Source organism: Mesoplodon densirostris, chromosome 5 (assembly GCF_025265405.1).
Source record: "Mesoplodon densirostris isolate mMesDen1 chromosome 5, mMesDen1 primary haplotype, whole genome shotgun sequence".
Taxonomy (NCBI): domain Eukaryota; kingdom Metazoa; phylum Chordata; class Mammalia; order Artiodactyla; family Ziphiidae; genus Mesoplodon; species Mesoplodon densirostris.
The window spans coordinates 111,665,058-111,688,741 of NC_082665.1; the positions used below are offsets into that span (position 1 = coordinate 111,665,058).

General features: G+C 37.3%; 1 protein-coding gene across 5 annotated transcripts in view; it reads left to right on the forward strand.

The window, feature by feature from the left end:
* The window catches only part of TP63 (tumor protein p63), a 209,363-nt gene that overhangs the window by 171,185 nt on the left and 14,494 nt on the right, over nucleotides 1–23,684 (forward strand). For 3 of the 5 annotated variants that reach the window (XM_060100122.1, XM_060100124.1, XM_060100125.1), the window contains exons 5-10: nucleotides 9,949–10,135; nucleotides 12,095–12,210; nucleotides 13,254–13,363; nucleotides 14,009–14,145; nucleotides 16,049–16,131; nucleotides 19,081–19,217. In XM_060100122.1, coding sequence (XP_059956105.1) covers nucleotides 9,949–10,135; nucleotides 12,095–12,210; nucleotides 13,254–13,363; nucleotides 14,009–14,145; nucleotides 16,049–16,131; nucleotides 19,081–19,217 — 770 coding nt within the window. The remainder of the gene's footprint in view (nucleotides 1–9,948; nucleotides 10,136–12,094; nucleotides 12,211–13,253; nucleotides 13,364–14,008; nucleotides 14,146–16,048; nucleotides 16,132–19,080; nucleotides 19,218–23,684) is intronic. The other 2 variants (XM_060100123.1, XM_060100126.1) reach the window with 1 other exon arrangement.

A 23,684-nucleotide genomic window follows, 5' to 3' on the forward strand; every position in this document is an offset into this window, starting at 1 on the left:
CTAACCAATCCATCAGCGAATCTGGTTAAAATATATCTGGAAACCAGCTACTCTTTACCAGCTCCCCTGCTGGTCTAAGCCACTCTCATATTTTTCACTTGGATTATTTGCAGTAGCTTCCTTGCTGGTCTCTCTGCTTCCATCTTTGGTCAACAGAGTTTATTCTTCACATAACAGCCAGAATCTTATTAAAATGCAAATCAGATCACGTCACCTTCTCAAACCTCTCCAGTGGCTTCCTATCTCACATGAAGGAAAACTGAAGTCCTTACTCTGGCCAAAAACCTTGCATGATCTGGGCCCCAACTTCTCTCTAAATTCTGATCATATCCCCTATCACTGTATCCTCTGTTCACTGCTCTCCAGTGACACTGGCCTTCATGACAGACATACTCACCCCAGGACCTTAGCACTTGCTGTCTTCAGTAATTGGAACATAATTTCCCTAGTAGTATGAACGGCTCACTCTAATGCTTCCTTCAGATCTTTCTTTGAATATCAACTTACCAAAGTATTCTTCTCTGACAACTCTAGATAAAATAATATCCTCCTCATATAATGGTCTCTAACTCCTGGCTCTTGACTCTCTACTGCCTTTAAATTTACTCTGATTTTCTTTATCCACTATCTGACATAGTATTCACTTGTTTATTCTAGAATGTTAGCACATTTAGAGCCTTTGCTTTTGTTCACTTCTGAATTTCCAAACCTTAAACAGACTCTTGAATATAGTAGTTTCTCAATAAATATCAAATTTATTAATTAGTAGTTAATTGCTCTATCCTCTGTAATTCCATAACACTTTACATACCTATAGCATTGTTTGTATTTCACTCTACTTCTAAACTATGAGCAACTTGAGGGTAAGGACTGAGTAATTTTTTCTTGCAATTTATTTTACACTTTAAAGACTATCCTACACAGTGAGGATACATAAGTTTCTCCATTTGAGTATTTTTAAGTCTTATTTCTGTCTGTTCCTAGTACAGAATAGAGTACCTGGTATCATATAGTATGTGCTCAAGTAAATGTTTGTTCCATAGTTATTGAATGGTGTGCAAATGGGGAGATAAATAGATTTAATTTCTAGTTTACAATGACAACTGCTTAGCAGATTCTAAGGTAGTCAATGTTTTATTTTCCACTAAAATATTATGAATTCCAGAAAAATGCCTAACTAAATTAGACACTCAAGCTATTGACAGTCTCCTGTAGCAAATTTATTACTAAATTATTATTAAAAAGTATGGAACTGAATTGAAAAATGTCAAAGGAAGCCAATACTAGCTCTGACCATAGCTTGCTATATTCATGGAAAACTACAAAAACAAATTAAGGGCCTGTATTTTTTAAAAATTAGCATAAGGGAGTATGATTTTAATGAACCAAAGAAAGCAAAATCATCCAAATAACTGAAAAATAAAAAAGGTTAAAAATGTTGCTTCAGTACAAAGTAATAAAACATAAGCACTGTTAAGTTGGAGAAGAAAATAATAAACCTAGAATAGCAGGCTCTGATGAAAAGATGACTGGATAAGGTAAAAAGGGAGATAGATGAGATAAGCAAGTTCAACTGAGATGCAATAGAAGAATTTCAATTCTTTGTAGTAGAATAGAACAGAATTAACTCTAGAAAGCCATACTTATGGTAGAGAAAACAAAGTTGAGAAGCTTTCCCAGAATGCAAACAAAAGAAAAAGATGTCAACAATTAGTGTTTGAGTATATAAAATGTATGCTGGATAGAGAGGGATATCCAGAGTAAGACTTATATGTTTCTAGAAACTAATAAGAGCAGAAGGAACAAAAACATAAGTAAAAAAAGGAAAAAATAAGAAATTTACTGATTTGAGTTCAAGCATGTTAAGTCGAAATATCTCACCAATTTCCAAGTTATTTTGAGAAAAAAAAGGACACATTTAGAAACATTCTCACTTAAAACAAAAACAAAAACAAAATAAAGAAGGAAACAAAATCCTGAAAATATCTAGGGAGAAATAAGCAGCTTACTTAATTTAAAGGAAAAAATTCAAATTGACCTCAGACTTCTAAAATGCTAAAATATACATTGACTCAATTATCCAGTTTCAAGAGATTCAGTTAAAATTAATTTATGTACTAAAGATTTGTATACTAAAATGTGCTCTTCAGTGTTATTTTTAATATTTTTACAATGGAGTAATTTATACTATAAAAGAAAACATGCTTAAATAAATCATAGTATATCCCTTTTTAATACTATAAACATAACCACATAAAATTATATTCTAAAATTAGAACAGGCTCATGATATGTTAAATTAAAAATAGATACCAAACTTTTTATGATATGCCCCAGTTTGTGTATATGTGTGTGTGTGTGTATGTGTGTGTTGGTGTGTGTGTGTGCGCACATAGGAAAAAGTCTAAAATGTTAGGGGTATATATCTCTGGGTAGGGGGAATATGTCATATATTTTCTTTTTTCCACAAATTTTTTATGTATACATGTTGTTATAACTATGAAAACAGAGAGATTTATATATATAAAAAAAGAGAAGTTGGATAAGTTTTTAATCCCCATAACTGCTTCTAATAGTAACAGTACTACAAGGAGAGAAACTTTATAATTTCAAACATAAAGTTTGGAGTGTTTAATATCCACCCAAAAAGCTGCTGGAAATTCAATGCAGTGGACTTACATCACCAAAGAAATTCTTAAGTTATAGTAGATTCTTTTTTCAGGTATAAAATCAATTGGGTTCTTGATTTGATACCTGTCAGTAGGAAAAACCTAGCTAGAGATAAATATAACCTTGGAAGAAAAATGAAAAAAAATTTGTTTAGAATGGTAAGAAAATGTGCAAAGGGGAAATAAGTTTAAACTAGAAGTGGAATCCATGAAACAAACCAAAAATCTAGAGAAAGAATAATTTCCCTCAAGAATGTTGTATAGTCCCTTATTACATTGGATACGAAGTATAATAGAACCCAACCCCCCAAAAAGAAATGCTTCATGTGTTCCTCAGTGTTAAAAATTAGATACATCAGAATGTTGTAGATATAGCTAAAGGAGTGCTTAAAGTGAACTTTGTGGAATTAAATGCTTATATTAGGAAAATATGAAAGTTTAAAATCAATGATCTAAGATACCAATTTAAAGAAGAAAAACAAAACAATAGCAAACTGAATGATAGTTCAATTAATGTAGTTAGACAAGAATAAAAAATTAAAAGTCATGCATGTTAGAAAAGAAGAAATGAAACTGGCTTTACTTTCAGTTGACATCATCATCTATGTAGAAAATTGTACCTACAAAAAACTACTAGAACTAATAAGTTTAGAAAGATTTTGTATATTGACAGGATATATGGTCACTATACAAAAATCAATTATATTTTATGTACTAGAAAAATACAATTAGAAATGTAAAATTTTAAAGTATTATTTATAATTAAAAAGTATTAAAGAAGTAATCTAACAAATTTGTGCAAGATTTGCACACTGAAGACTATAAAATATTCCTGAGAGAAATTAAAGATGTTCTAATTAAATGGAGATATATACCATGTTCATGGACTAGAATATACAATATTGCTAAGATATTAATTCTCTTCAAGATGACCTATATATTCAACACAGTCTCATCCAAAATTCTACCAGGCATTTTTGTGGGAATTGACAAATCTCTTGTAAATATTATATGGAAATTCAAAGGACCTAGAATAGCTAAAACAATTTTGAAAAAGAAGAACAAAATTGGAAGAATCAGATTACCTGATTTTAAGACTTGCTATAAAGTTAGAGTAATCCAGACAATGTGATACTGATGTATGAATAGATCAATAGAAAAGAAGGCAGTGTCCAGATAAAGACCTGAACACATACGGTCAATTAATTTTCACAAAAGTTGCCAAGGATATTCAATAGGAGGAAAATATAATCTTTTCAACAAACTGTGCTGGAACAATTGAATATCCACTAAAAAGAAGAGAAAGAGGAAGAGAAGGGAGAGAAAGAGGAGACTGAAAGTAGATATAGGACTAAATGCAGGAGCTAAGATTATAAATCTTCTACAGGAAAACATAGAAAATCTTTCTAACATTGGATTAGATCAAAGTTTCTTAGGACACAAAATGCATGAGCCTTAAGGGCAAAATATTGATAATTTCTTGAAATTAACTGTTTTGGAAAAGCACAGAAAGTGGGGTAAAAAAATGTAATCTATAGCCTGGGAGAAAATATATAAGTTTTTAACTTATATTACATAAAGGACTTGTATCCAGAATACATAAAGAACTCTCTTCACTCAAATTATGAGCACAAGCAACCCAATTAAAAAATGAAAATTTAAAAAGTATAAAAGATTTGAACAGACACTTCAGAAAAGAATAGCAAATAAGTATATAAAAATAATATAAAGTGAATATAAATATATTTATATTTTAAACTTTTCATTATATAAAATATAAATATAAACAAAGTATATATGTATATGAAGAGATACTTAAGATCATTAAACATCAGGGAGATGCTAATTTAAACCACAATGAGAACCACTACATACCTGCTAGGATGGCATTGAAATTGACAATACCAAGGGCTGGCAAGGATATGAAACCCTCATACGCTGCTGGTGGTGATGTAAAATGGCAGAACTTCTTTGTAAAACAGTTTGGAAGTTTCTTATGAAGTTAAGCATACACTTAATCAGCAATCATGCTTGCAGTACTTATCCAAAATAATGTAAACATATGTCCTAAGATTTGTATATAAATGTTCATAATGCAGCTGTCTCTCCATATCCATGGGAGATTGGTTCCAGGACCCCCAGTGAATACCAAAATCCACAGATGCTCAAGTCCCTTATATAAAATGGTGTAGCATTTACATTTAACCCATACACCATACACCCATACCACATACATCCTCTTTTATACTTTAAATCATCTCTAGATTTCTTATAATGCTTAATACAGTGTGAATGCTATGTAAATAGTTGCTGGCATGGCAAATCCAAGTTTTGCTTTTCTGAACTTTCTGGAAAAATTTTCCTCCATATATTTTCAATTCATGCTTGGTTGAATCTGTGGATGTGGAACCCACAGATATGGAAACCAACTGTAATTTTATTCATAGTAAATAAAAACTGGAAATAATTGGTGACTTGATAAATAATGGAATTCCATTCAATAATAAAATAGAATGCTGATACATGCAAAAACATCAGTGAATCTCAGAAGCGTTATGTTAAGTGAGAGAATCCAGGTACATAACGTACAGTATTATTCCATTTTTATAAAAATTTAGAAAGGCAAAAGTGTAATGAGAGAAAGCAGGTACAGATTGCCTGAGAATGGGTTGGGGTGAAGATTAACTGCAAAGGGGAAAAAGATAATTTTGATGAGGGGTGGGGACTTGGGGAAGGCTGGGGAGGGGATGGAAATAGTGAGTATCTTACTCATGATCGTGGTTACATAAGAGTGTACACATGTCAAAAGTCACCAACATGTACACTTAAAAATTGGTGTATTTTATAGTAAATTACACTTCAAAGCTGATTAAAGGAAAACAAAGCATACATACCCAAAAGAAGAAATTGGTCTTTAGATTTACAGGATCTCAGGTCAATGTTTGGGAGCATTTTAGAGGTCAAGTTTCAAAGCCCCAGAGAGGAAGAGAGACATTAAAAGAATCCAGATGTATTCCAATTTGTAGTCTCTGCTGACTTGAATCACCAGGGTATTTTAAAATCTTGGCATAAATTAGATTCCTGTTTTTAGTGATCTTGCAGAAGCATGGAAAATTGATGAAGATGATAGTGGCTATTTGGTGGGGGAAGTGGGAAAGTCTAAGGAATTATGAATACACTCTAGGCCAGGGAGACTGAATTTAGTACTGGAAAAATATTAAATGTCGTCACAGAACCAATTTGAAAATAATGAAGGAAATAGAGTAGCAGAAACTTGGCTTTGTCAAGAAGGAACCATGCCAGACCACTTCAGCCCCTCTGATTACTGAACAGCAGTTCTGGAAGTTTAACTGGAAGCAACAACTGGAACGTATCCTGGCCCTGGTCAGACATTTAGATTTAGTCAATAGTAAACCCTCATCACTAAAATTGGAAAATATGGTTTACAGCCCCAGATGCAGCCCTAGCTGAAGAGTAATATCTAAATTTTCCTGGCACGGTGTAGAGAACAGAAGGAAAATATGTTTGAATTGTGGGTGATGAATGTATGGTGTGTTTGAGGCATGATGAAGTTTGCATGGGTAGAACATGAGAGTGGGATGTGTGTGTGTTTGTGGGGTGGGGAGGGAATGAGAGAAAGATGAAGCCAGAACACAAAGGGCATTCATACACCATGAGAAAGAGCAGGACCTCTTTCATGAATTCCCCAGAGCCATAATAGAATTACTAACAGACAGCTGGTCCTAGACTCTAGGTCGGCTTTGTCCTAGTCCAGGATTGTTTCACTTCTATCACTTGCTGCTTCTCCCTGCACTGAAATGAGCAAACATTATTATACTGAGAAATAAATAAAGAGGAATTATTGATGGTAAGTAGATCATTTTTGAGCTCCATTTTAACGTTAGAGAAGATTGTATACCTCTTAGGTTGATTTGGCAAATAGCCACACGTTTGAGAATTAGGAAAAAATAAAAGTACAGAAATATGCACTGCAGAGCCAAGAGACTGAGAGATGAGGAACTACTGTTCCAGGACTATGGATGATTCCTATATACTAGTTGTTAACCAGATCTTCTCTGTGACCTCAGGCAAGTCCTCTGCCTTCTTCTTATCTATAAAATGGGGATAATAATACTGATCTATTATCTGTTATCTGAAATTCTGAAATTCAAAGAACTCTGAAAAACAAAAGTTGCTTTGGTTTCGTTTTAATTTCCTAAGTTCGTGGCAAACTCAGGTGGTGGTGAAACCTGGCCTGAACATTGAGGGTTTATGGTCATTTCCTACTTAGTGTGAATCTTCATGAATTCTGAAGAAATATTAAGACTTGATTATAGGGTGACCCACTAAATCCTGCTGGAGGTGTTTATAACATATGCTATATGTTCTAAAATCTAAAATCTAAACAGTTCTGGATTCTGAAACATCTGGCCCCAGGGGTTTCAGATAAGAGACTGTAGATCCGTAATACCTTCCTATTAGACTTCTGTGAAGATTAAATTTCTTACTCCAGAGCTCAGAAAATGGTGAAGTTATTATTGCATATCATTACTGAAATGCAGAAATTAGATTCCCCCTCCCACCTCTTAAGGATGAGTGAAGATGTAACCTGATGATGCCTAAGATTATTCTTAGTACTTTTACGTTTTAGTCTGACAAGTGTGATTTACGGTATATCAGCTATTGAAACAGAACGTTTCTCTTAACTGTCTTACTTATCCTTCTTTTCTTGCAATCTTTACACGCTTGGATGGGTGACTTATTTGCCTTTAGGTGTTAGCTGACAAACTTTTTTTGCAATCATCTTTCCTAAGGTGCATTTTATGAAACTCATGTTTAGATTATACATCTCCTAGTTTAGTTAAAACACAAACAGATATGCTTATTTTCTGTGAGTTCTCAATAAAAATGAGTTCATAACATGCTTTAAGACGATGTCTTTGTTTGTAAAGTCATTGGTTAAAAACACCAGGGGAAAAATATCTACCTAGATTTCATTCAGTGTTTCCCAAGTAGAATTTTTTTTTCTGTGGTTGATTTATGGCATGCTTCCTATTTCTTCATGCTATATAAAACCCTTTTGCTGTGTTTAATCCTTGACCTGTGGGCATGGAGAAACAATTATGTAATACACGTCTAGTATTAGGAAATTTTTAACTGAAAATTTCATATAATGAAATGCTTGGGAGAAAAAAAAAGATTATTTAAATAAATATTATATTTCAAAAGGAAGAGGTAAAGCTTTTTTTTTTTTTTTTTTTTTTTTTTTGCTGTACGCAGGCCTCTCACTGCTGTGGCCTCTCCCGTTGTGGAGCACAGGCTCCGGATGCGCAGGCTCAGTGGCCATGGCTCATGGGCCCAGCCGCTCTGTGGCATGTGGGATGTGGGATCCTCCCGGACTGGGGCACGAACCCATGTCCCCTGCATCGGCAGGCGGACTCTCAACCACTGTGCCACCAGGAAAGCCCTTTTAAATGTGCTTTTCCATGGGACATTTGCCTCTATTCAGAGTTGGGTTGGAACATAGCAATAATGAATCCCTTTACCACTCTGGCTCCTGATCCCCAGTGTCTTTTCCCTGGAAGGATGTTGCTGTCAATTTAGGATTGTAACCTGTGTGTGTCTGTTTACCTTTGTTTGGGTAAGTGTTATTAGCTACCCTGCTCTTGGCCAGCAATTCCACTATGTGGGTGGTTTCACTCAACATCAGAATGAGGAGGAATGCAGTGATGAGGCATTGACCCAGAGAACAGGGGTGATAAGGTTTAAGATAGTATAAGGATTAGAATGTAGACTTTCTATACTGTTTCAGAGGTGGGAAGAGGAAACAACAAGGATGGAACTTTTTCTTCAAGGTCTCATGCTTTCTCCACCTTATTTTCTAATTTTACAGTCAACCAACCACTGAACTTCCTCTCCCTACAGAAGGTAGTGTGGGGAGGAAAAATTTCAGTCACTTGTGAGTGAAAAGATAATCTTTTTGCTGCCATGATTTGCTGTGTTGTAGTAGAGCAGTCCTTCTTTCATGACAGTGTATGACCAAGTGGCCCCTTCCAGATCCCTCATTCTTTTAGGCTATGACCTTAGAAGATAAGTGCAGTCAATTGCAGGAACTTTTGCTTTGCAGTTTTCTAGTTGGTTGACCTCAGGTAAAATGTCTTCACTATCTGCCAGGTATTCTATCTTAAAACATTTTTTTCCATAAACCCTAATTCCTATGTGTATTATAAGGGGGGATTAATTATAGTCTGTTTAATATCACTCAGTACATGAGAACATTGTTTTTCCATTTAGTTTCTGGTACTCTGTAAAGCTGTTCATAATGTTAATCATTGAACTATTTCTGAGAATCTCTTTCTTCATCCTAAAGAGAAGATAACAGGAAATAATGTCATAAATGTGTTTTGATAAATGTGAAATAGTTTGTAGACATAGGATTTTATTTAAAGTGGAAAGAAATGATTAATTTGATCAATGAATGTAATTCCCTCGAATAAGATTGCTAGATGTCATGCATATAGTAGCCAATGGTGAACATGACGCCGAAAGCTCAGCCTCTGTACACCAGTGCCGAATCAGATCTCAGAGATAGAGTTTTGGGTGAAGTAGAAGAGAATAGCTTTATTGCTTTGCCAAGCAAAGGGGGGCAGAGTGGGCTCCTTCCCTCAAGAACTGTGTGACCCAACCCTGGAGGATTTGGTGAGGAGTTTTATAGTGATGGTTCAAGGGCAGAGTTGATGATAAGATTAGGGTGTGTGCAGAGCCTGCACTCCTTTAATCTGGTCTCATGTAGTCTGATGAGTTTTTCTGGTTGCTTTAACCTGGCCTCAGGTGGTCTTCTCTAGAATGAAGAATGCTAACTCCATTTGTTGGGGATTTTCGTTCTGTAAGGAGCTCAAAGATATTGTTATGTGTATCCCTTGAGGCAGAACCAGGACCCTGCCCCAAGGCTGCACTATTGTTTTTTGGCTGCTCCTCATTTGTCTCTGCATCCTCTCCCTTCCCTGATTAGCAAATGTTTGAAACTGCCATTTGGGGTGCAGGGAAGGTCATGGAGGCTAGAGTCTGTTCCCTACAAACAAGGAATGGGGTGCCTGGAAAGGCTTCTCTACCCAGGAGCCCCACAGGGTCCTGCTCGGTTTCATACAGGCAGCTATAAAGGTATGTGTTTAGAGAAAGTAGATACATGTTCCTTGTTCTGATTTTGAACAGGTATTTTGAACAACAGTATCTCCTATTGTTTCTTTTCTTTCCTCCACCATTGGCCCATCTCTAAGCAGTATTCCACTGAACTGAAGAAACTGTACTGCCAGATTGCAAAGACATGCCCCATCCAGATCAAAGTGATGACCCCACCTCCTCAGGGCGCTGTCATCCGTGCCATGCCTGTCTACAAGAAGGCCGAGCATGTCACTGAAGTGGTGAAAAGGTGCCCCAACCATGAGCTGAGCCGTGAATTCAATGAGGGTAAGGAGAATGGGGATCTGTGGCCGTTCAACTAAGTTCCTTGAAATAGAGCTCCTGTGGAGACTTTTGTTTGGTGCCCACTTACCTCGTTCCAACCTCTGCTGGCTGATGGCAGCTCAGGCTACCTTTTTGGCTGACAAGACTGTCTGAGAATAATGATGAGTAAATTTCAGGCTTTCACAGTGATTGAACTGTTTATTTTAATATTGGTAATTGCTCAGTGACCTGGACTTGCCTCTCTACTCCCTACTACTGCTTCCTTCCTTCTTCTTCTTTTTTTTTAAATGGGAGGGTTTAAGGAGAACATGTGGCCCTTGATCTCTTGGGCCCTGGCTAGGGGCTTCAGTGCCTCTCCCAGGGTGATTGTCAAGGCCAGACCAATGAGGCTATAGAAGGGGAAGAGATAGGAGGATAAAAGATGAGAAATATTGAAAAAAAAATAGAAGAAAGTAGGAACTAAGAAAAAAAAATGAAGACAAATAATGGATAAGAAGAGTTAATAGAAGATCTACAACATAAGCTGGGGACGGGAAACAGTAAAGTGAAGGACTGGGAGTCAAAGAGCAGGTATCTTGGGGTGACTTTTAAGTTAGGCCCCAGCCTCTGAGCCTCAGATCCAGTAATAGTTTTACAGAAGAGGTCATTATTTCCAAGGGTCCCCTTACATCTGCTGTTCTAAAGTTCTTTGAAGGCAGGCTGTCAAGAAGAGAGAAAAGTGGAAAAGAAGGACAGAAGAAAGCATAAAAATTCATCAAAGAGTGATGAGGGTGCAGGAGGGTTGGGAGTTAGGATACTTTTTATAGAAATTATATGAAAAAATAGAAAGATTGGTAGGTAGCCAGAATGTGTATATGTAGAGAATATAATAGATGTTAGAGAAAAAAGTAATGCAGAAAGAAAATAGATAGAAATTTAAAAAGAGAAAGTTAAAATCCTCCCAGCTTAATACAACTATTTTTTTACACATTAATTTCTAGTCCTTGTTTATATGATCTCGTTATCCATACCTTTGCATCTTGCTTTTCACTTAACAATATGCTATAAAGGTTATTCCCTATAGCTAGGCTTCATTATAGGTTTCCATAATTGCCCTCCATCCCTCAAGGTGACATAACCATTTCTTATTGTTTTTTTTTTCTCACTGTTTGACATAATAGTTGTTTTTAGTTTTTGCCATAATAGATGATGCTTCAGAGAGCGGAGAGCATCTTCATACACTTAGTCTTTTACTTGTATTGAATATCTGATTTGTAGAATGAGAATGTGCAGCCAAAGGTTACAAAACCCATTCATGTCATTAACTCTTGGAGCAGCTTCTTTCTTTTCGAGTTCCACCAGGTATCACATTTTGTGAAACTTTGTCTATACTCTTTTAAAACTTGCTTGCCTTTTCTTACGCTCTAACCTGGGGCTCTTGCAGCACAATAAAAACAGTTAGTTTCCCATCTTTATGACCAAAGTAAGATGGAGACTTCATGATGAAAAAAAGAATAGACAAAGTGAAAGTTATATCCTTGTCCTCCATAGCTTCCTATTTAGTATTTTTAATGGTCAATTTTGGGGCAGTATTTTCTCTCAAGCTAATATATTTTTTTAATTAACTTGCTCCTTTTTCTTCCATTTTCCAGAGAAGCTAGAAAAATGTCCTGTATGGATCAGGTCAGAGATGTAGTCATAGAGTTCTCTACCACTTGAATTGTTTACCTTGACCATCAGAAACATGGGACTATTCCCTTAAATACAGATGAACATTCCTGTCCTTTCTGTGGCTATATGGGTGGCGATACTTTCATGTGTTAGATCTCTGGCAACAGGATCTATTCCTCTTTTCAAGGATGTATATTTCCTCTATTACACAAACCATCTCTTTGGCCACCAACGTTCTGTCCATACAGTTTCATTTTGTTTTCTTTGTTTTGAGAGTGAAGAACTAAGAATTTTTTTTTCTCCATTCTGCAGGACAGATCGCCCCTCCTAGTCATTTGATTCGAGTAGAAGGGAACAGCCATGCCCAGTACGTAGAAGACCCCATCACAGGAAGACAGAGTGTGCTCGTACCTTATGAGCCACCTCAGGTAAACAGATAAGGACTGGGCAAACTTGAGATTATTAGTTTTGGTGATAGAGGGTGTTTCAAGCATCAATTTCTATTTTAGTCCTTGTTATAAAACAACTAACCTTTTTTGTGTTTCTTCTCTCCCTGTTCTCCACAGGCCACTTCTCTATCCCCCTTCAAAAGTCCTAAAATTGAGCTAAATTTATACTTGGTAATGTGGCTCTGTGTCCATGTTCCCATCTTAAAGGCAGACAGTAATTGAATCTACAGTTGAGTTTATACGTGACATTATTATCCAGAGATCTTAACTGGCAATTCAGCTAGTAGCGGATGTACACAAGTACTGGATACAAGTATTTTTACACTGGCCTGAAAATGGGAGACCCTAAGATGGAACTCTTACCTGAAGTTTGAATGTACAGGTTCACAGGTTAGAAAAGCAGGGTGGTGTGGCAGAAAGAACACTGGGGTAGTGAGAACAGAGACTCTTCGTTTGCTGACTCACTCTGTGGACCTTTAGCTTATAACTCTCCATCTCTGGGCTTCAGATTGCCTCACCCATAAATTCATTTTCTGGACTAGATGATTTAATTTTGAGGACCTTTTAAGCTCCAGAGTGTTCTTTATAGAAGTGTACATTCACATATATGTTGTACTGTTTTTTATCCACCTTGGAAAAATATCCCTGGAGCATTACTGCTATAGTTAGTAATTTTTTCATCTCTCTCTTTTCGTATATGTGATGAACCCTATTTGAATTAGGTGATATGATCAGCTTGCAAATGAATATGTAGGGTCAAAGATTGTTATTTTTTAAAAGTCTATATCTCACCTTGGGTAGGGTCCAATGTTACAGATAGTAGCTTTAAGCTTCCCAAGGTCCAAGGCAAAGAAGAAGCTACTGTGGATTTTACAGTTTGCCTTTGTAGAAGAAAGCATATCGCTTCCTCAGAAGTGGAGTTGTTTAAATAAGTGAGAACTAAGAAGGAAGAACTGAGAAGAAAGAACATCAGTTGAAACCATGGTTAACACCGACTGTTTTTTCCCCCTCTCTGTGTTAAGGTTGGCACTGAATTCACGACAGTCTTGTACAATTTCATGTGTAACAGCAGTTGTGTTGGAGGGATGAACCGCCGTCCAATTTTAATCATCGTTACTCTGGAAACCAGAGAGTAAGTGGCATTTGCAGAATTGTCATTCTATAGAAACTCTGGGCAGAGGGCAAAGTGAAACTGTGTTTGCTTTATCATTACCTTTACATGTTCAGCAGAGAGCTACCCTTGATTTTGTCCTTTGTGCTTTAAATCCTTGCTGCAAACACTTACATAAAAGATCTAAGAAAGTGGAGACAGAATGGGGTGGGTAAAGGTAGAAGAGAAAAAAAAAAGAATTGGGAAGGTGTTCAAGTCGCTTCATACCTGAATTCTTGACATTTGACTGGAATAGTTTCTGATTAGACAGTGTTTGTTTTCATGTGGCCCCTGAGGCATTTAACAGTTTCTTTGAATAAGTCTGAGCTGCCTATGGGGATTTTATCTGGAGACATCCACTGGCTTAACTCAAGTTTCATTTAAAATATGTAGCTAAATACAGCTGTTCAGCTAATGGCTTGGAGGTTCTTTGCAGAACAAATGGATGCTATTTACTAATATCGCTCATGGCGTGTAAGCACTTTTGTGTTCTGCCAGATGCTTTGGGGCCCATCCTCAAAGCAGCCATAACCGAGCTGGTAGTGGTGGTGCACTGGTGATGGCCAGCAGGGGTCTTTTCAAATTCTTTTAATTTAACCCTTTCTTCTCCTCTTCTCTAATTCCTAGTGGGCAAGTCCTGGGCCGCCGCTGTTTTGAGGCCCGGATCTGTGCTTGCCCAGGGAGAGATAGGAAGGCAGATGAAGACAGTATCAGAAAGCAGCAAGTCTCGGACAGCACAAAGAACGGTGATGGTACGAAGCGCCGTAAGTAGCTGTAGTGGCCAAATGGGGTTAAGTCTTCTCCAGAGAGGGGAGCTGGGGAGTGATCTTTGAGAAGTTGCAGAATAAGACCTAAGGGCTTTAGAGGCAAGTATGACCCAGGGCCCCAGAGCTGATGGGAGCAGCTCTCGCTAAAATGGGCTCCAGGTGTACACTATAGCTTTTCAAAAGCAAATCATCACGGTGAGGATTTCTTAGTCAGCAATGCTCCAAATATGCCTGCCAAACCAGTAGCGTCAGCATCATCTGGAAACTGGGTAGAAATGCAAATTCTTAGTTCCCAGACTTGCTGAATCAGAAATTCTGGGTGTGAGATCCAGGAACCTATGTTGTGTAAGACCTACAAGTGATTCTGTTGCCAGCTAAAGTTTGAGAAGCAGTATCTTAGCCTATTGATATCCATTTATTTTTCTATTATTGAGCATGAGGGTTGAAAATGCTACCTGCCTTCCTCATGGGTCTGGGGGAATAGTGAGACTTAAGAACACATTTTATAAAGCGCAGTCTGGGAAACATGCAGATCTGGGTTTCATTGAACCTTGATGTGTAGGACCCACTTGGGGCCTTAGTTACATCATTTATAGTGAGGCTAATGATTTAGGTCAGTTGTTTTCCAGCTGGTCTTTTTAAGCAGTAAAAGCTTTTATTAAAGAAATATTTCAAAGAATGCAAAATAGCTGAAAGCAGAGGTGCTGTAGCTGAAGAAGCAGGAATTGGGGTGGGCTCTGGTTTCATGCTCCACTCACACCACCCCTTGCCTGTGAGGTACAAGTCCCCAGAGGCCTTCAGATAACAGAGGTTCTTCAGGTAACAAGTATTTGAAAAGCATTGATCCACTCCAGCTACTAAAGCGTGAGACATAATTCTAGAAGGTGTCTTGCATAAGCCTGATATCACTACAGCAAGTATTGTAAAGAACATCACACTATGAATTGTATCATGAAAAATGTTTTAATCTTTTTACTGATTATTCTGCTGAAGAAATAAAAATTTCTGTTGCATTTTATAGAACAACAATGTTATTACAACTGACCTCCATCAACTTCTGGCTGTTCAGTGTGATTTACTTTTCCAGTTAGTCTCTTTTTCTCCCTAATTATTCCTCAAAAAATCATATATATAGGATTTATATTATATATATAATATCAATAGTACATATAATATCCATAATTATATCTCCACCCTTATTTTCCTCTTAGGTCTGTCTGTTGGCCTAGCTCCATACACTTCTCTGAGCACCTCAGTTACCAACAAATCAGTAACTTTCAGTAAGAACGATTACTTGAACTCTGGTAGGAGAATCCTCTCTATACCCTGGATCCTGGGTGTAGTTTCTACATTGTGGAAACCTTAAGGATTTATGAGATTAATTCACTCATTTTACCAAAGAGAAAACTGAGGTCCTGGAAAGAGAGACTGTTTATCAAAAATTATGTGATGTACATACTGACATCGGAAGGGTAAACTCACAGGGCTGAATGCACTGGCAAGACAACCTCTATAGCATGCATCTACCTCCTTGGAAGATAAATGACCTGAAAAATAAAACACAAAACCAATGTATCTTCCTTTCCTGAACAGCTGTTCACAGACCCATACCAGGAAGACACAAGGATTCCTGCAGCACTACTTAAGCCAGAGGCCATTTTCCAGCCTCCTCGACCTCCCCCGGGGTTTTCTTTCATTTGTTTTCCCTCACATTCCCTCCTCCCCACCTCATTATTGCTAGGTTTACATCTAAGGTAAAAGCAATCATCACCAATTACTGGCTGCTTAGAACTAGAAATTCTAATCTCATAAGTGTTGCTCGTGCTAATGTGTGTGTAATAAATGTATTTATTGCTTCAGAAATATTACCAGGATGAAACTTGCATTTTTCCTCCATCAGCTTTTCGTCAAAATACACATGGTATCCAGATGACATCCATCAAGAAACGAAGATCCCCAGATGATGAACTGCTATACTTACCAGTGAGTCTCCCTTGGGTATTCATGATCGCTTCATTTTCACCTTCTTTGAATGAGCTTTTACGCTGGGGTCATCTTTCAATTATCTGTGACAATGAGAAGAGGGTGATGGAGACTAGTGAGATAAAACAGATAATTTATTTTTTGCAAAATTAGGAAATTACTCCTTCCCTCTCCAGTTCTGGAACATATTAACAGTGTGGGCTCTTCTACTTACTGCTCACCCAGTCAAAGCTACCTTCCTAATAAAATTTTTCTTATGCAAATATTTAAAATTAATTTGTACTTCATTATTTAAGAGTGATAAGATGATTTTAGACAGCATGGTCATACCAATTTAGGACTAAAATTTTGTCAGAGGGCATTCACAAAGTCGATAATACATAGTGAATTGCCTGGGATTTCTCTTAGGGAGTGCTATAAAGAAAGCCAAGCCAGGCAGAATCTTCAATTATATGGGAATGGCCAGAGACTTGGCCCAGTTATTCTGTAGGAGCATTTTTCATTCCTACAAGGAATATAAGCCCTCTCAAGGTCACCAAGGTGCCCCTTTTTAGTCTATGGTTATAGTTCATCGAATTCTTATTACCTTAGGTCTTTGCTATCTAGAGTGGCAGCAGAGTTTGGGTAACCAGTATATCTCTTGATGCCATCTACACTGACTTGCGACACAGACAAGCTAGGCCAGGAGATCTGACTGGGATTAAAACTAAGCCACAGGTTTGGGTGTGCCATGCTTGCAGCCCTTCCTTCTTTGGGCCCTGAAGGTCGGGTAAGGGAATTAGACTGCTTGCTGGCAGAATAATTAGACAGTGAGTTAGCTAAGATTCTCAGTGTCTTGTTTCTCAGGCTACATATGGAAACTGACATGTGAACTCTAAGTTAAACATTTTCCTGCTATACTAGATATTCCAAAAGACCTAATATGTTTTCAGCTGATGAGATAGAAACCACTGGAAAAGCTGTTTTTTTCATGAAATTGCAGTTTGTACTAATGGAGGAGATATCCTGTATTCTGTTACATCTTATTTTTAGTGAACAATTAACCAAACTGTAATGTGTAAAGAAACAAACAAAAAAACCCCTTAATTTACCATGAATTTGGTTGGTATTTGTTGAGTGGCAGTAATGCGAGACCCTGAGCACTTAGAGATCAGTAGGGTACAATTCTTACCTTCCAAGATCTTGCCTTCTAGTGAGGAGACAAATAGGCATAATGCAATGAAATCAATGCTTCAGCAAAGCTAGGCATGACACTGTGGGAGCACATAGGAAGGATGGAAGAATCAGCCTAAAAGACTGAGGTCAGGAAAATCTTCTCAAAGAGCATGATCCCAGAGCTGGGATTAGTAGGAGTTAACCCAACAAAAGGTAGAGAAAATCTTTCCATTTCTGAATTCTGACAAACTCTGCCTCTCGCGCTCAGGAAGGAGACAGATGATGTGCTAGGGTGCACAAGGTAAACAGACACTCACTCTCGGGGTCAGGCAAGTGTCCTTTGTTCTCCACTTGCCTGTCTCTAGTCCTGGTCCTGCTCAGACTTTTTCTTGTTGTTGACTGGGATTACTTTTTTTTTTTTTTTAACATTTTTATTGGAGTATAATTGCTTTACAATTGTGTGTTAGTTTCTGTTTATAACAAAGTGAATCAGTTATACACATACATATGTCCCCATATCTCTTCCATGTTGCATCTCCCTCCCTCCCACCCCCCCCATCCCACCCTTCTAGCTGGTCACAAAGCACCGAGCTGATCTCTGTGTGCTATGCAGCTGCTTCCCACTAGCTATCTATTTTACATTTGGTAGTGTATATATGTCCATGCCACTCTCTCACATCGTCCCACCTTACCCTTCCCCCTCCACATGTCCTCAAGTCCATTCTCTAGTAGGTCTGTGTCTTTATTCCCATCTTGCCCCTAGGTTCTTCATGATCACCTTTTTTTTTTTTTAGATTCCATATATATGTGTTAGCATACGATAATTGTTTTTCTCTTTCTGACTAACTCCATTCTGTATGACAGACTCTAGGTCCATCCACCTCACTACAGATAACTCAATTTCATTTCTTTTTATGGCTGAGTAATATTCCATTGTATATATGTGCCACATCTTCTTTATCCATTCATCTGTTGATGGACACTTAGGTTGCTTCCATGTCCTGGCTATTGTAAATAGCTGCTCAGACTTTTTAAAGCTTTTAAGAGACTCTCTTAAAGAAGGAAGCACATTTTACCTCCACTGAAAACTTGTGTCCTTCTAGAGGTAGTTACAGTTAATTCTAGTTATTTGTGATACTTATGCTTTATGAAGTCACTGTGAACACTGTACGAGCAAATACTGAATCATTGCTCCTAGAGGAAATACAGGATTAGGTTCCTGTGAGCCTCTGGTCATGTTTTTAGTAACTGACCAATGCATTACCTTGTTTCATGTGTGTTTCTTATTTAATATATGCTGTTGATTCATTAACATTGAACTCACTGCCCATAGCACTATAACTCATGGCTGACCTAAGCTTATCTAACACATATTTTCTCCATAAGGCACATCACAGCTTTCTTGCACTTAGGAACACGAGATAGCATGGCAGCTGCCCTTGGGAACTATTTTAAATGGAAAAATCACCCAGAAAAAGTGAAAAATGTGGCCCTAACTAGACTATGAGAAGGACACCTGTTTCTAGTATGAGAGCTGAAACAAAAAGGCAGAACATCACCTTCTCCCCCCTCAGCTGGGAACTTGTGCAACGGTTGAATCAGCTTTTCATCACTCTGCGCATGTCTGTGAATGACTGTAAAGCCTGCCATTGTTGTTTTTCCTGTTACAAATAAATGTTAACAAGTAGGCGAATTCGTCCATGCAGAATCCACGAATAATGAGCATTGACTGTACTTCTGATAGTTCTACAGCTCTTCATTTTTTCTTCACTTTTCTTCTGCTCTTTGACATAGGTGAGGGGCCGTGAGACTTATGAAATGCTGCTGAAGATCAAAGAATCCCTGGAACTCATGCAGTACCTTCCTCAGCACACGATTGAAACATACAGGCAGCAGCAGCAACAGCAACACCAGCATTTACTTCAGAAACAGTGAGTGTGTCCCTGTGTCATTTTAGGAGATGTGAGTAAGATGACTGTTTATTCAGGTCAGCAACAGGGTGATGGTTGGATGATGTAAAAGATGAGGTTGTGAGCAGAATATGGTAGGTTCAGATGGGCTGGGTGGGACACCTTTTTTCACTTCAACAATCTTCTGTTTCTTATAACCTTCCCTTTGAGAAGTTCCACCTATATTTTGAAATTGAATACAAACCATTTCAAGTGAATTACAAAAGAGACTCACACTAACAGAATTAGTTCTCTTGTCTATGCCTCTGATCCAAGCACATCTATCAATAGTAGAACTTTGAGTACACACTCTATTCTAGTAATAATGTGTCTGTTTAAAAACATGTTCTCTTCCTCATCTCAATAGACTATTTTGTCCCTCTCCTGGGATGCACACAATCCACTTTTGGGAAAACTGTTATAGAGACAGCACATAGGTTTTACTATGTGTCTTGAGTGCTGTGTTGAGGATTCAGAGTCCCAGTGCATGCTCATTTGGCAAACATCTGGATGCAGAAGGGCAAAGTGGCATCATATTGCCGTGTTTTAACATCCCCATTCTAGGTCTTCTTCCAGCGATACATGTTTACATCAATGAGGCCAGATTTTGCAACCATATTAGAATATACATACAACCTATTTACATGTTAATGTTTACCTAGATTCTTGGATCTTTGATTATGTTAATTGTTTTATGACTAACCTGAATAAAATAGCTCTTATAAAAGGAAGAGATGTTGGTGAATCAAGACTCCACTTATACTTACCCTTCTGTGGCTAAGAATAATCACTTGTTAGCTTAAAAACTATTGTGTCTGTACTGGAAGTATTGCCAGAGTCTCTGCAGATAGATGTAAAATATAGACATTTGGGGCTCATTTTAGTAATTCAAGCATTTAACTTTATTCTTCAGGTGAAAAAAAATAAACCCAAACCATCTTGCCTAAGTCAAAGATTGTCTTTTACAATAGAAATGTAAATGAGCAATAAATAGTGGATCTTTTCTCATATATCATTAGCTACTCTAGAGAGATATCTATGGAAACTGTAATAAAAAGAGATTGCTTTTCTTTTTTAAATCAAAATAAATGTAGGTGAGAAGGTTGGACTGCATTTCTGATAGTCAGAAGGCATCCTCTGAGACCATACCTACTGACCATGAGGTGTGGGGTGGGCAGCAGGGGAATAGAAAATAAGTATGCTCTCTCTTTAAAGGACTTCAGGCTCTTTGAGCATTTAAGACCTTTTTTTCCTGGAAGAGATCTCACCATTCATTTCTGGCATGAAACTTTGCAAATCATAAATATAAGGTTTTAGAGTAAGGCTGACTGGAAAGTTGAATCAGGTGGTTCCTTGGGGACACAGGGTACTCCAAAGGAGAATTAGAATTCAAGGTTACAGAATTCCCATTGCCAATCTTATATAGTCTTTAGGATATCATATAGAAATATATATTAATACATTCAAGTGCAAAACTGATTTAGTTCTTATAAACTCATAAAAGAGGAATCAAAGAAATAGACTTGTAACATCAATTACAAACCGAAAGGGGATAAATGCCTTCTCCAAGATATGCATGTCATGCTATTAAGACATACTCTCAGATCATCACCAGTTCACTCTGGAAATGTTTGGCTTAGCCAAAATGACCTCAGAAGGACTACTCCATAGCAGATCATGCTGAACTAGTTGCTCCATGATTTCCTGCCTTTTTTTTTTTTTTTTGCGGTACGAGGGCCTCTCACTGTTGTGGCCTCTCCCGTTGTGGAGCACAGGCTCCGGACGCACAGGCTCAACGGCCATGGCTCATGGGCCCAGCCGCTCCGCGGCATGTGGGATCCTCCCAGACCGGGGCATGAACCCATGTCCCCTGCATTGGCAGGCGGACTCTCAACCACTCTGCCACCAGGGAAGCCCCTCCTGCCTTTTTTTAACAAGAAAACTTCTGTCAGTATTAAATGATGTGGTTTGAAAGGTCTGACCCTCTAGCACAGGGGTTGGCAAACTTTTTTTTCTGTAAAGCGCCAGTAGTAAATACCTTAGGCTTTCTGGTCCATATATATGGTCTCTTGTAGCTCCCCAGTTCAGAAGCACAGCAGCAAACCACAGACAATATGTAAACAAATGAGAGCAGCTGTTACAATAAAGTTTTATTTTATGGACATTGAAGTTTGAATTTCGTATAATTTTCACTTGTCATGAAACATTCTTCTTCTTTTGAATTTTTCCTACCTTGTAAAAATGTAAAAACTATTCTTAGTTTATGGGCCAGGTTTGGCCCATTCACTATAGTTTGCCAATCCTTCTTCTAGATAAAAGGGTGGCTTCTTCATGGCTTCCTGATGTTCATATTTTTTGATAGGAGTATCTGGAAGCTAATCTATATATTCTAAAGTAGAGACATATCAAAAGATTTTAGGAAGTCTTTTAAGGTGTCATTTCAGTATCTAACAAAACAACAGCAGTCTTTAACAGAGACTTCTCTTGTCTTTCTTCTGGCTGAAAAAGACATGCCCATCTAGACACAAAATATGGTTCATCATCAGCTAAGACTGGAATAGTTGATGTGACTCACGTAATAAGCTTTTTACTGAAGATCTGCTACGTGAAAGCAGTAAAAATAGAGATGAGATAGATGAGGTTCCTGCCACCCTGTGGTTTACGGTTTGGTGGTGAATTCCTAACCAGAACACCTTTTGAATCTTAAGAAAGCTCTGGAAGTTTATTCTCAGCATCATGTAAGTTCATAGGACAATTGTAAACAACTTGTATAGATTAGACAGTAGAAGGAATAGTTTTGTCATAGTTTTAGAGACTTTACAAGCCAAGATGATCTGTTTCAGTTGAAGGCATGTGCATTTGTTTGTTTACATGGAGTACACGAGGATATATAGTCCCATGTCCCTGGATGATGAGTTATCCAGGGCTTATAACTTATCTAGCCTAATTGGCTTGCATTGCTCTAAAGGGAAATTGTTTTATTTATAATTAATATTCCATAAAACAATCTATTTCATCAAAGAAGAAAATATATCTTAAAATTATTATTTTAAGAAGCTCAAAAGATTTTAGAGACATATTTTCACTTTTTTGCATGTGTGGTCACAGATAAATAGCAAGGAATTTGTAGTCCCGTAGTTTCCTGTGGTATCCATTTATATGTATCATTGCATGTTTTTGAGTGCTTGTCTCACAGTGTATAAGAGCTAACTTCAGCTGTGATAACTTGTGCATGGAAATATAACAGACTGCAAAATGAAATCTTTGCAAAATATAGACATTTGGTCTAATTATGTCTTTGTTACATTATATATACATGGGTCTCCCTCCAATGATTGATATAAATTTATATAAATTCTCCAGTTGCTGTATTCTTCAGCTCAGTTTTTTTTTCAGCTCTTTTATTTTTATACAAAGCTCCAAGAAAGAGCACGAATGATTAGACAAAGAAAACTGGAAATCTAATTCCTGGCAATCATTTGAAAAGAATACATCAGCTTGGAAAATGCCTATGATAGCCTGTAATTTCCTTTGCAAAAACTTAGTACCAATATTTTATGCTGGTAAGGAATCAATTTTATGCTTTTCTTTATAGTAGAGTGAAAATTAGTGGGAAGAGAATACACTCTGTACGAGGAAGCAATAAAATATTTTCAGTTTAATTGCTTCTATTAGTTCCTCACTATATGTTTTCTCGCTGCTTGCTTTTCATTTGTGCATGGTTTTCCCTATTCAAAAATTCCTTCACAATTACCTTCATGATCATAGGCTTTCTGGAGGATAAATCTTACACTGAGTTTTTGTGAATTGAGTTGTTATAGCTATAAGTAGGCTTTATTCCATTTATAAGGAAATTTGATTTTAGTTGATTTGCTCATATTAGAATAAACATAGGGAGTTACATTCATAGGAGCCAGAATCTAGCGAGAGGACAAATTGGACACATTCTTGCCACTGGACTCCTTACCGTCATATTTTCAAGGGGCATGAACTCTTAAGACAGTTTTGCAGCAGCCACTTGAGACCTTTTTAGCAATCTTTTGACATGTGTACTTTTGACCAATATTATCTCTTGTTCATTTTTTTCCTTCTGTAATTTACCCTCCTTCTTGGGTAAGATCTGATCTGAGAGCAGCATTACTTTGTTAAAATTTTACTTAGCCCAACACTGGAGAATTATTTTTAAGTTTCTACAGGATAGATGTACTTTGATTTTAATACAAATGTATGACATCCTGAGGAGCTCTTAGTGTTTCCTTCTCCTTTATGATCACTTGATGATCGCGGCTTATTAGTATCAATGATATAGGTCAGAGAATATTGGAGCAGAACAGAATCTTCAAGACTATAGTTCTAGCCCCTTTGTGCTATAGCTGGGGAAACTGAGGCCCAATGAACTACACCTGTGATTTCATAGCCAGTTCATAATAAATCTGAGACTAGAATCAG